General features: G+C 37.5%; 1 protein-coding gene across 3 annotated transcripts in view; it reads left to right on the forward strand.

Moving 5' to 3' along the window:
• The window catches only part of UMAD1 (UBAP1-MVB12-associated (UMA) domain containing 1), a 79,570-nt gene that overhangs the window by 54,897 nt on the left and 10,216 nt on the right, over positions 1-14,457 (forward strand). For all 3 annotated transcript variants that reach the window (XM_068674022.1, XM_068674025.1, XM_068674023.1), the window contains exon 3: positions 4,956-5,041. In XM_068674022.1, the coding sequence (XP_068530123.1) occupies positions 4,956-5,041 (86 nt within the window). The remainder of the gene's footprint in view (positions 1-4,955; positions 5,042-14,457) is intronic.

Consider the following 14,457-nt stretch of genomic DNA (forward strand, 5'->3'; position numbering starts at 1 on the left):
CCTTCTTCCTTATCTGAGGGAAGGAGGGGAAGATTTATGAATAGAAAAGAGGGGCAAGAAACGGCAATAAAACTTTTATGCTTCCATGGCATTAGCTTCCCCCATTTTCAGATCCCACTAATCCTTTCTTCAATTTCTAAGCAGAAGCCAGAATACTACTATCCCGCCATTTTTAGGTAGGATAGAAAAAGCAGTGACAGGCAAGAAATAGTTAAAGAACTAACTAAAGTATAATGAAAAATAACTGTCTTCCTTTTGAAGCTGAATATGATGTGGAAATTTGTGTATTTGATATCTAGTTACTGCTTGCTGTGCTGCACATGGTTCACTTTCTCACAGATTCTTGCACAGAGCACAACAAATGGCAGACCAAGTTACAGAGGACTTTAACATGTATTTACAATTCTTTTTTCTACTCTGAGGGTACGATAGACTTTTAAATGCTGTCTGTTGATCAAGAGACTACACAGCTTGAGGATGACAAAATGCTGGAAGAGGAAAGAGTATAAATAGAAACCCCACTTCCTTGTTGAGTAGAAGCCAAACTTGTGGTTGAACCTTTATATACAAGAGTTTGCTGAGGTCCAGATAGGAAGGTAAATGCCGATTTTTGAAGATGCCAAAAAATCTGAGGTGGGGCAGGGAGGTGTAGAGAGTACATACTGTAGACTAGGCTGCGTTTTTCTTTCCTGGGCAACACCTGTCTGCACCTCATGGAAAAAGAAGGTGCCAGTGAAGCTTGGGGAGTGCTGGTGCAAATCCAGCACCAGCTCAGCGGAACGAAAAACCTATCTCTGACCTTGAAGTGCAACATCATTCATTTGGACCTGCAAGAGGCTTCATGTAGCTTAAAAACAAGACTGAGGACTTGAAATACGTCTTCATCTGGGCAGTAGGATAAAAGTCTACTGCTCTCCTTTCAAACATGAAAATATATTTTCATTGATAAGTAAAGGAATTTTTTACAGGAATGAGCGTGACTTTTTTTCCTGATAAATTCCCCCAGTGATGTCCTGCATATCTGGATTATGCGACTGGTGTTTGAACCACATTACACTGCACACAGCATCCCTTTGTTTCTAATTCGTATGTTCTCTGAATAGTGTATGACATTTTAGGTACATGACTTCATTTTTTAATAGGAGTTTTATGACTAAAACTTTGCATAATGCTTTTAAACCAAGGGATATATGAGCCAGGAATCTAATTGTCTTGTAAAATGAATCATTTTGCCTGTTATCTCTTAATTAAAATACAGCTTTAAACTTGCTCTAGTTCAAACAAATTAATTCAAGAAATCTTATAGCCTATATTTATACAGGAGGTTAGGCAGGATGATTACAATGGTCCCTCTGGCCCTGTGAACAGATTTGCTATTCAGTTCTGATGAAAGACTGGACCGGGGGGAGGGAGGCGAGCTGATAGCCCTGTTGACTAATGTTATGTGCTCTTGATTTTTTCAGAGCCAGATTTCAGTTGCTTAGTTTGGCAAAATTGTAATTACATACCTGTTTATGTCAGGATTGTGTACTTTTTTTTTTTTTCTCTCTTTCCATTAAAAAACTGCAAACCTGGGGGTGTAAGGTGTTCACAGGAACCTATCTTAGTTCCTGCTCCCAAGGCTGTCTGTCTGATCAGCATTCACCTTTATCCGCCTTTCTAACATCTCGACAGACAAGAAAAGAAGGTTGTAGGGCTGCAGCAGAGAAGAGTAAAACCAGATCAGAAGGAGAAAGCATTTGAGAGGCAGAGACTGAAGAGGGAAGAGAAACTTTGAATTGCACTGAAGGAAGAGATTAGAACTGAGGTCAATAGGAAACCAAGGCAAGCTGAACAAAAAATTTGGGTGTGGTGAGACAAGATGCATCGGTTATGGCAAGCATAATAGGTTGGGAACTGTTGGAGCTGGGAGAGGCTGGGATTGGGGAGGTATGTGAAAGTCAATTCATCACTTGGGCTAGCAGAAATAGAGTGATAATAATGTTGATTAATCTATTTGGATATTTGAGAAAGGAAGCTTTCAAAGAAGTACACCAAAAATATTTTTTTTTCTCTAGAAAACTATACTATCCAAGTGGATGTCTTAGGTAGCTTAGTGTGCAGCTGCCTATAACTGCTTTAATTCCATTAAGTCAAATAATACCAATCTGTGTGAAGATTGATGGGTTATCTTTGCATATACCTGAAAATCTGGGAACATGTTGAGGTTTTCTCATTTGCATTTTTTTTTAACAAGGAGATCTGCATTAAAGTTCAGTTTACAAAGTCAATTCAGGTTGTGAAACACCAGATACCACAAACTTCCCACCTGTGGGAGTTGGATGTCAAAGTTCTAAGTCAAAAAAATGTTTAATTTCTCTCCCAGTGAGCTGTTCTTATTCCTTTTTTCCTGTGAAGGTTTTTACATTTTTGACCTTTTGGTCCAGATTTCAAGCAATGATTTTCATCTTAAGGAAAGCCAATCATAGGAAAAAAAAAAAAAAGTATATTCTGGATAGCACTAACACATATCAATTAGGTCTTGTGTTTCTTCGAATATAAAAACTTTCAAGTACTTTTTCAGGAATAGTATGTAAGGATGAGGAGGAAGAAGTTGGTTCATGTGTTTCTTAGATCTCCAGTGTAAGTCTTTCAGTATGTTTCTTCATACTACCAGCTTTACCCAATACGAGTCCTCTCCTTTCTATTACCTGTCCCTTTGCTGCAGACTGGCTACCCAGCCCTTACACACTTGCTTAGCCTTTGTCCAGCTAGCTGCAGTCTGCTTGCATCTTCACAAGTCTCCGTGCAGCCAGTATCTGCCTGTTCCCTTGACGAATCATGATCTCAGGGAGGGGTATCCTGTGTTTTTCCTCCCGCATCTTTCACAGAGCACAGGACTGGGAGGGAATACAAAAGGTCATTCATCCTCCTTGTCTTGGCAGGGCTGAAGCCATTCATAACAGATGTTTCTTCAGCCTCTCTCCGCAGCCCTTTAGAGGGGGACATTCCACTACTTCCTGAAGCAGTTGATCCAAGCGCTCAACCAGCCTCGCTTCTGGAGAAGCTGATCTAGCCTCAATTTGCTATGATTTCAACTTGTTTGCACTCTCATCCACAGCAAATGTACCAAAAATATGTTTTATTCTCCTCTTCATACATCTGCCAACTATTTTCATGCCTCTCCAAGTTTTTGCAATATTTCATTGCAGATGGCATTTACAAGGCCTCTAATAATTTTTCTTTGCAGACTTCTACTTCAGTACATATGTAAACTAATTGATTGACATGATTTATTTTAATGGCAATTACTTATATCATAATCTTAAAGGTGCTTACAATTTTCATTTTTCACAGTGTCATGTGGAGGTATTGAAGTTGCTCTGACTCCCCTTCTCCTGTGTTCTCTTCCCACTTTTTTTGCACTTCTCCCCTTCCCTCATGCATTTATCTTTTTTTTTTTTTTTTTTTAAAGAGATGCTATGAATGCAAGTACTTTGGAGTATTTTATGTACAGGCTACAGGCTAACTGAGAGGCATTTTTCAACTCCAGGAAGGTTCTAGAAAGGTGTAGGCATTAATGACATACAACATGTATTTACTGATGATGCTTCTGACACTCTTGACACTGTTAGGAATTATCCTAGAGTATTAAAACAAACCTGATGACTAAACACTACTGCTAGATTTCATAAGGTACTTTTCCAAATATTGCAGTGTACCCAGGGGTCTGACTGTGGGTCCTTGGGGGTGGGTAACAGCTTGGTGCAAGCACACGCAGCTTCCAGGCTGACTGGGAACGGGCAGAAGCTGGCTGCTGGTCACTGCAGCCTCTGCCAGGTGCACCACTTCTAAACAAACCTCTGGAGAAAAGGGCACAGGAAAGCCAAAAACACAGGCTTAGCGAAGGAGTTAAGCTACAGTAACTCAAACCCCTTCATTTAGAACTGTGGCGGCAGGACTTTTTAAGAAGACAGGCTTCCAAAATAATCCATTACAGAAAGCACCATCAGTTCAAATAAAAATAAAACCAGAATGACACAACTGAATCTTTTTTCATCTTTCTAAGTTGTCTCTTCTTACCAACTATTTGCTGAGTTGCACTAACAGCATAAAGAGATAATCCACAAGATTTTTACAGTTTTTTGTACAACATCCCACAGTCAAAGACAATTAGAGAAATAAGTTAGATTTTTTTTACCATATCTGAGAAACACTGCTTTTTTGTTTTACTGCCTTTACATTTTTACTAAAATTACTGATGTAACTTTTCTCTCTAAAATAAACTTAAATACTCTGCCTCTAGTTTATTGCTGTGATCTACCCATCTTAGATTGGTACCAGCTGCAGCTTTTGGGAGATCACGTCTCAGCTGCAAAATCCTAGAAAGAGGTAGCCACGTCCATGCAATGGGATGAGGTTAATATCCAGCCTGCCCAGTAGTCATTTTCCCTGTATGGCCAAAACCAGGGAATTTCTTTTTTTATGCTGCATCTCTTTTTTGAAACTTGTGCACAGATATCTCCTGTACAGAAACTAGGTTGTAAATGAGGATAGAATAACCATGCACATGTCCTCCTAGCTTGACTTGGAGAGACGTGACTGATGTTTGTACCAGCCTTTGCACTGCTACATCTCCTTTGCTTGACACTTTGCCATTATTAGAATTTAATGGCCAGTCCTAAGTGTTCAAAAATAGGGGACCCCTTTTTTATTATTATTTTTTCTTTCTTTTTCTTTGTTTCTCTGTATTTTTCACTTTAACAAATTGAGACAGATTTAGTCCTGGTTTTCACAGACCACTACTCAGTGCTTGTTTTCTCATGTTCAAAACTGTAAAATATAAATATAAACAGAGTTCTTCCTTTCCCAATGAATTATACTATTTGGTTTTAGGGAAACTCAAGGTCTTTTCTTACTCCCTATAACACATGAAGGATTTCAGTGATTTAATAGGTATTTTCTTTCTTTGCTAGGTGAGACAGCTGATGATCAAAACAGAGAGTCAAAGGACAAAACTTCATTTCCAGAGACCAGACCGACCTACAGCCAACCTTCACAGGTAGGAGATTATGTCTTTACTCATGCATGGTGAAACTTTGATAGCAGATCATTTGAGAAGTATGAATGTCCTGCAGGAGAAGGTCTCAATGCATTCACATCCTCTGCAGACTAAGTGCCTACTCAAAAAAGAAGCATTACTAGTAATTAGATGACAATACTGTCAAGGCCACCAATATTGATTTGAAAAAGAAACAGTAAGAAGGGAAGGCTGGGCTGTATGCTATTGCTCTTTATCTTACTTTTATACTTAAGATTTGAAAGCATGGAACTGTAGCTGGAGTGTTAATGAATTGCATACAAGTATTAGTGTAGTGAGCAGTGATGGAAAATGTCAAACGTTTACATAAGTTATTTATTTCCCCAGTTACCGTTATACGTTACATGTTGTAAATGTGTGAGTATAATAGACTGTCTTTATTGTGTATTTATTTTGTTTCAGTACTGTGTGGCTGTAAATCTGGACTTCTTTTTCTTCATCTGGTTTATTTAATATTTAATCTGGGTATGCCAAAAAGGGCTTTACAGAAGATTTTTGCATATGGTGTACACGTATTTTTCTTCTTCACCTCCTCTGAAAATGTTTTTGCAATGAGTATGAACCTGTTTTCCATTGCCGTGTAGTCCTAGATATGTGCAAGATAACTATAAAACATTTTGTTTGTATTTTTATGCTTTTGTGGTGCCTTTTTTTTTTTTCTTAACCCATTCTTTTTCTCTCTCTTTCTCGTATCTAACATTGACACTAACAGTGTCTCTGTCTCTCCTCTCAGTGACATTGTAATATATATTGGTAAGTCCCTTGGTATATCAGAAGTGTGTGCGTTGATGTTGCTCATCTAAGAATGCTCAATGTGTGTGTGGGTGTGTTCTAGAGCTCCATTTTTTCTTTGTAAATTAAAAACCGGGCCTGACACAGAAATCTTTCATTCATCAAAACTTTAGTCTGATTTCTGTATCTATGCACATCTGAGCAAGGTGTTTTGCCACTGAAGTCCTGCAGTTTTGAGGCACTAAAATGCATTGGTATTGTTACTGCACAAACGTGGTTTCCCTTAATGTGGTGTTCTTGCTAGGTATGGTGAACTGATGGTCATTATAGCAACATGGTTTGTTCAGTTCTGTGGAGCTTCAGAAAATAGGAACTTGTAGAATGTTACAGATTAAAGTTTTTATGAGATAGAGAAAAGAAGCAATTTTCAAAATAAAATATCAGATTTGTATGTTGCAAAAATGTTTGTACAAATCGACAACATCAACTAAGTTAAGATACATTTTAATTCCAGTCTCTGGATTTGGGTGTTTGGACTTCACATTTACTCAAAGGAGTTCTCAGTTTCTCAAATTAAATGTAGTAACTGAGGATCATCAAATGAAATGGATAATTTGGGATATTAGAAAAACAATATTTCCATTTGCAGTAATGAGTATGCTTTTATAAATTTGTGGCAGAAATCTACCAATTTAGCAAAACTGGAAAAGCATTGTATTATCTACTCAATATGTCGTTGAGACATAGAACATTAATTGAAGTAATAATATTGTTAGCATTAGAACAAAAATCCTTCATAAACACAGTGCAGTATGTTAAAAGATATTTGTTTGACTGCAAAGTAGTACCAGATATTTGTCGTGCATAGTTGAACAGAAAAGTGTTTAGTTCTTCAACTGAATCTTTCAGTTTCTGGAAACTTGCTTTTGTTTTTAAATATTATCTGTTTGACATCTTAATAGATGTCAACTTTGTGGAACATGAACAAGTGCTTTTAGAAATGTGATTTAAAGAAGGATAAAGTAATGCTTTGTTCGTGGGTCACTTCCTTAGTCAAAAGGGAAATGAAGCTGAGGTTGATTTTTGAACAAAATGTTTTCTGGAATATTTTTTGTAACTGTCATTGTCTTTGGAATTTCCCACTTACTTAGGTACTATTGGAGTTGTTTTCTGCACAATTATTGAATTCTCCAATACATATTTCTCTATAATATTGCTTACTTTATGTAAACTACCGCAGAAATAAAAGCTTGGAACAAGACCATCTTGCTGCAGCTAGCAACATTTAACAGAACCTCCCTTAAGAATTGCAGTACCAGCACTCTGCATTGTTTTACGAGGTTTTCGCATTGCATGTAGTGCTGTCAGAGGAACTGCAGATATTTAGAAACTTGTAGGAGGAAAGGTGTTTTCAGCTTTAGTCTCAAAGTTTATCCTTTTGCTGCAAGGGGTGGGAACAGAAGCTCCTGCTTTGAACAGTCCCATGTGGAGCATCCTCTCCATCACCAGCGACTAGACAGAGGCTTGGGGGGTCATCTCCTGATGCCAGGTTTGTCCTAGGGAGACGGGTCATCCTGCAGGCTAATGAGTGCTCTGGGCCTAATCAAGCATGTACGATCCCACTGAAGTTGCTTCAGGCTCATGAACTAAAAGTTAGACGTGCATTTAAGTGCTTTTCTGGATGGGGGCCAAAATGCTTAGCACTCTGCAGGACCGAGAAATTAGTCTCTTTGTGACTATGAAATGCAAAGCTAATTTTAACAGTGCAACACCATTGTAATAGAAACAGATATTATGGTCTTATTTTTTTCATGCTTGTGGGTTTTCCATTATTATAGTACAATTTCCAGATAATTCAATCTTTATCTGCTTTCATTGGGAATTTAAGCTTATAGATAGTAACCAAATGGAAAGGTTCGTTTTGATATATGAAGAGTGCTGGAAACTCCAGTAATGTGGTGGGGTTATTTTTGATAATGAGCTATTCCATTGGTAAAGCAAATTAGCGCAACCATATTTTTTTGTCCTACTGTGAAAGCAATTATGTAGCATATCTATTAGGAGACATAAAAAATATTTTTGACAGATGGTACGGCTGTGAATTAGGATTTATGAAGATTATTGTATGTCTGGTGTCCAGGGCACCTGGGATTATTAAATTGATGCAAGAAAGAAAAAAAATCTGATAATAGCTGCAGTGTTTTGCATCTCCATACTGTCACCTTAAGAAGCAGCTCGTGTTTATTTGATATTGCACTTCTTGATAATCTGACATGCGCTCTTTAGCCAACAGATGTCAGCAGATTTAATGGGTGGAAACTGTACCAGTAAGTGCATTAAAATAAACTACCAAAAATGAGAGCCATGTTTAGATTGTAAATTAAGATTTTCCTCACACTGTGTGTTGGTTTTTGGTTTTCTTTATAGTCCTATTTCTCCCTCAAATACTTAATTGCTATTGCCTTCTATCTAAGGAGCTTGTTATACGTTTTCTAGGGCAAGAGAGAATCCTCCAAGGGACTGCTTAATCCATAATTATCTAATTTATATGTTGCTGTTATAGCCACTCTTAATTATATACCTTGCTGTTATACTTATCATTGTAGGGCATAGCTTTTGTTATGAATTGCAGTTGTTGTGTTATAGTTCTTGTGACCTTTCTTTGCATAATTTGATACTACAAACTGAGAAGTAGCAGACAGAAAGGACATGTTTCCTGACCTAAATTTAAAATTATCTATGGCTTTCTCCATATAGATACTACTGTGCACTATTTTGGCTGAGTATTCAAATAAATTGGAAAAAAAAATATACCAGAATGTGAAGAGAATATCTTCATTAAATTGATCTTTTTTAAAGCTCTGCTGTTTAAGAATTTTGAATAGATGTAAATAACAGGTTCTTTTGTGTTTGTTTTGGGGCCATACTTTTCAGTTGGGAAGACGGAAATATCATAAGATATAAAATACCAACGAAAACATTGTGCAAGTTGTAAGTGCACAGTATAAAAATGAAGGAAAAAAAAAAGACTTTATTGTTACTTTTAATCTTCTACAGAAATTAGTAAGTACTGCTGAAGCTGATAGACTTTTAAGATCTCCTTTTAGGCAGATCCCCTAGCAATCATCTGATGCAATTCCAGCACATGAATAACACTAATGCTGCCTTGTTTTCTTTTTAAATATATATATATGTATGTATATGTGTATTAATTAATCAGTTCTTCCAGACCTGTTATCATCTAGTGTTTACTAAAGCTTGGCTGGCATTAATATTTTTACAAGTTACCAGATAAAGAGATGCCAACTCTTAGGTTATGGTTCAGAAGATTCCAGATTTAAAAATTCAGGGAGGATGTTCTGGGTTAGATTTGCTGCATCATTTCAAATTCCCTACTTTTGCTTTAGAGTAGGTGGCTGATATTTCAAAATTATTGGCCAACGTTTGTAATTAGTTTGCTTCATTTTGACAAATTTTAATGTTTATAGAAAATGTAACAGCTAAGATTAGCAGATTAGGGTTTTTTGTTTTGTTTCTTTTCTTTCTTTTTTTTTTTTTAAAGCCCTCTTAAAATAGGATTCTAGTTGTGGCCTGGTTAGATTAATTGCTTGTCATATGTCATATTAACTACAAGTACTTCTTCACCTATAAAGCCCTTAAAGCAAGTTGCTCCATATTTTCTCTCTTCTTAATTGGGTATGTAAGCAGTAATCACTTAATGAAATTATCCACTCTTAGAAGGGACTGGAATAAGGCTGTCTGCATCAGGTCATCAAGCACACACTTTTCTCTGAATGCTGGTACCTTCAGAAGAAGGTCTTATGTTTTATTCAAATGTTATGTATAAGCTGTAGGAAGTGAAGTTTTTACATTAATTTTAAAAGAGGTGAAGTTTTCAGTATTGGTGCTTGCAGTGGACACCTTCTTTCTTAGCTCTCTGCATCCTTTGCATGTGCAGTAGGTATGTAGCTGGCAGGTTTTTGGGGGACCTGCATTTACCACACAGCCTTAGGCACAGACTGAGAGTGCCTACAAAGCAAAGCTGCCATATAATGAGAAGGTTGCGGTACATGGTTGTGACCTTACTGAGAAAGAAGGTAAATAGCCCCGTCAGCTAAAAGTCAGCAATTACATTGTAATAGATATTTACTTCATAGAGCTTAATTACATTGTAATGTTCATATTGCTACCTGATTGATAATTGCTCAAAATACCTAAGAGTCTTAAGAAGACCAAAGACTAAGAGGTCTTAGGAAGACCAAGGAAGATCTCCAGAACTTGCTGACCAGTGGACTTCTGGCACTCCATAGTTGGTCACCTTGGGGGTGTGTGGGTGTGTACATATATTATGTATACACACATGCACGTGTAAAATTTAAGCAATGTGATCGTCCATAAGAAAGACTGCGTATACACGTCACGAAGGATAAGTTACTGTGGCCTCACAAAAAATACTGTGTGAACTCAGATTCAAGCAATCTATTGACCTAGAGTCAACCAGTGAGACCTGGGCTTGTCTTATAAGAATACCACCTTGTCTTATAAGAGTACCACCTTCAGAATTTTTTTTCAATTCTGAAGTGAATAGTTAGACTCATTATCTGTGTAATGTGATATACAGTTGGGGTTACATCAGATACTTAGCAATCATAGTAACATCAAGAAGGCTATGTCAATGGTCTTTTTTTTAAGGGAAGTGTTATGTTTTTAGATATAGGGAACTGGAGTGGGAATGGAGAGATGTGAATTAACGTGGTTGCCACCAGCTTCCTATCTGAATTCATCAAAACCAGTTTATTTTCAAAAATGTAATGCAGCTTTCTTACAATGTGTTTTCCTACAGCAGTTTGCAAGTTAACTGCTACTTGTAACATCATCCCTTTGTTTAACATCTGTTGAGATTTCATTGTGACAAGAACTGAGGATGCTTAACCTTCTTTTAAGAGACTTGAATGTCCTGCCTGGTTAGCAAATACTTGTAAGCAGAAGCCAAGCACCAACACGGGCATTTTGGACATCCCTGCCTCCCACCACCATGTTCGGGGAGCACGGAGCCACTGCTGTGATCGGTCGGTACCACTGGGGAGGTTTGCACAGCACCAGACATAGCCACCTCCTGTAGGGAAAAAGTGGCCCACAAGCATCATTGTTTACTTACCTTGTTTACTGCCTACAGATAGCAAAGTATATGCCCACATGGAGAAGTTATAAAACAGTAAAATCAGCCTAATTGGCAGCCTCTTCATTTGGAGACCTAGGCTTTAGTAAAGGCATGTGTACTCCAACTAATGACCAAGGCACATGTATCCAGAAGCACAATTCGCATATCTCGCTATTTAGTTTGTGCAGAGACTTGCTATATGCTTTATGAAATTGCGTGCTTATTCGGTTACGCTTGCTGGTTATTTGTAGTAGGAGATGCTCAAATTAGGTGCCCAGATGTTCCCACTCACATTTTTTAGCCTTTGTCTAATTTTGGAATCTTCTGACTAAGTTAATCCCCAGATAAAACTACTGATTATCCTGTATCTCTTGCCCAAACACATGCGGTTGGACTAAAAGCCAGTAATGCTGGTTCACTTTGCTGCTGTCAACACATTGATCGGTCAGTCATCCTGCCTCTGGGAGTAACCCTTCTGGGCTTTCAAAATATTAAAATTGATCTAAAATACAATGTAGATCATACATCATTTGATGAGACAGCATGCTAATATAGCCTGATGGTACAGTGATATTTACAACATGATGCATTAGTGTAAAATGGTGGCTAAAAGACTGTGGTATAGGGCAGCTTATTAATAATTACTCTAAACACCACGTAAGGAAAGTAATAGTGTTTTTAGGTTAGTTTCACTGTCAGTGTCACAAAACAAACCAACCAACCAAAAAAAAAAACCAGCAGTACCCAGTCCATTTTAATGGAAAGGAAAAAAACACACAAAAATGCCTCGTTTCAGTCCAAAATGCAAGGTTGATAAGACGGGAATATGTTTTTCTGTACTTTCCATCAGTGTGATTTGATGATTTTATTGATTATTTCTTCGTAATGTGCTACTGCTTTAATTTCAATCTTAAAAAAAATCTCCCAAAATTTCTCATCTGCATCAGATTTTTAAAGGACCCTGCACTGGGTAGCACACAGTCAAATTTTGTTCTGAAGTATTTTTTAAAAATACATCAAGATAAAATTTGTTTGCACATTTTTGTTTGTTTGTTTCCACATTGTTACAAATTTTAAGAATACTTTTCTAGTGTTGCGATGCAAATAGGAGATCTACTTTCTAGAAAAACAAGTCTATTTTAAACATTAAAAAATTACATTTCTTCATTTTCATTGTGGTTCAATTGTCTTCCTTCCACAGAAAACCAGGAGGCCGCAGGAGGCCTACATAATCGAAAGAGGTGGCCAATATTTGTTTATTATTTATTTATTTATTTATTTATTTGGTGCTTTTCTGCTTTGAGAGTCATCTTACTCTTATTCCTGTGTCTCAAAAGCCTAAGCAGTAAATGCTGAGGACAACTTAGTCTTTGTAATTACTGTTTGTAGATCCAAGCCTGACAGACTCCGGCTCCTGGTAAGCTCTTTGCTGAGGGTGCTCTTGATGAGTGCTCCAGCTACACGATGTGTATGGAGGAACTTGGAGTCAAATATCTAGCCTTCCTTTCTCTTATTTCTCACTTGAATCTCTGTGGGGAGAGCAGGTAGAAAGTTGCATTAGGCAACTTGCCTAATTCACCACTTCAGACTTAGAATGTTTTTAATTTTGAGAGAGAACGTAGTGCTACTCTTGCCACAAGCTTGGGTTTATATATATGCAACAGGATTAAAAAAAAAATAACTCAGAACAAAGCACTTAGTGCAGTGATTTTTATTCATACATCTGCCTGAGGATCCATTTATGTTCTTCAAGACTGAGGAGAGAGATTGCTGGAAAGATCTGGGGATTCAGTTGCCAACTAAAACTTTGTGAAGGACTGCAAAAACATTGGTTGCAGTTATCACTGGAGAAAAGCTTCACCTGGGTTCAGACTAGTAATTTTCATTTCTTTCCTGTAATAGCTATAACCAATTAGCACTTTCAGAAGGCCAAAAGACCAAATCCAAGAAAATTTTGCTCTTGCTGTAGATGGAAGTGACCCATCTGTCTTCTTCCTCCCACTGATGCTTACATTCCAGGGAGACATTTTCTGGATGTCTTTACTACTGTGACAACTCAAGGAGAGATTTACTTTTCTTGTCAAATAATAACATCATTTTAACTTCACATTTAGGCAACTTTTCCCAGTTGGTCCTATTTGCTGAAAAAATTACAGATTTCTTTTGTGAAACCATGTTGGCTAACTATTTTCCTACTAGTCTCTTATTTTCAATTGACTTTTCTAGGTTCTTTTCTGAAGTAGACAGCTTTCTCTCCCATTCGAGTCCTTGGATTTTCATACATTTAGGAGTAGAACAATGAGAATGAAGTGTTACCCTTTTTTTTAGAGGTTTTGCTCCACGCCCATCTACCATCTCAGAGAAACTGTCGTCTTTCTTCTGTCACAGTAGATTACTGTTTTGGAGCTTCTACAATAGCAGGGGTTGGGAACAAGATATGGAAGCAGGGACTCAGTTTGTCTGAGCTCCTCCCATTCAGGATGTCACATGTCCAAAAGGTCTTAAGGTTTTATTTATTTTTTTGCCTGGAGCAGTATAGAGAAACTCAAATCTTGTCGCTACAAGTGACCTAGAGATAACTACAGTGACTAAATGTAGCTGCTAAATTAAAATGGGTTATTTAAATAGTGTTTATTTAAATATGCAATTAATATTTTATGGAAAATTCATTTCTTAGTATGTTCTCTGGCTCTATCAAAAAGTTAAAATATAAACTGTGCTCCTGATTTCCGCCCAATTAGAAGAGTATTTTTGGGGGGATAAGTAACATTGGCATTCCAGTTGCTCAAAAAATACTGCTCCACATACAAAGAATTCATTCATGGCTCAAAGTTGCTTCAATAGATAACTGAATTTTAGCAGTGCATATCAAAGGTTTGTATTCCAGAAGAAATGAAGGTAGCAGCAAAATAAATGTGAGTATTTTGTGCTTTGGGATGACCCTGAAGTTGCAGAAGAAATCCATTATCAGCAGTTATCAGACTTCTCTGTTCATTTTGCAGTATATTGCCTTGTCCTTCACCTCTGCCTTCGGGCTGAGGAATGCACTGCTGGATGGCTGGAGTAGCCCATTTTTTCAGTTGCAGTTCTTCTGGCTGGTAGTTTGCTCACTGTAGTGATCTTCATGAACTTTTTAATCTTTAGGCATATGTGCTACAGCAAAAAATATAACAATCTGGCCTAGTTAGCAACGTTTCCTGGCACTGGCACGAGCACAACGTGTTGAATATTGTTCATGTTGCTTATTATACTGTATGAGGTCTTTGCTATGAATAGCTTGCACAGCGCTTCAAAGGAACAGAGGAACTAGATAAATTGTTCCTTACTGAACCCACATCTCTCTGTCTCTTCTAAGATAATCCTTATCATGGTATTCATGTTGTAAAGGGGAAAGTTGTCAAAAATTCACGTATTAAGACTGTGTCCTGTGCTCTAGGGCCTGCAGAGGGGTGCAGGAATGCAGCAGGAAAGGGAACCCTGCTGC

The sequence above is a fragment of the Anas acuta genome, chromosome 2 (genome assembly GCF_963932015.1).
Source record: "Anas acuta chromosome 2, bAnaAcu1.1, whole genome shotgun sequence".
Taxonomy (NCBI): Eukaryota; Metazoa; Chordata; class Aves; order Anseriformes; family Anatidae; genus Anas; species Anas acuta.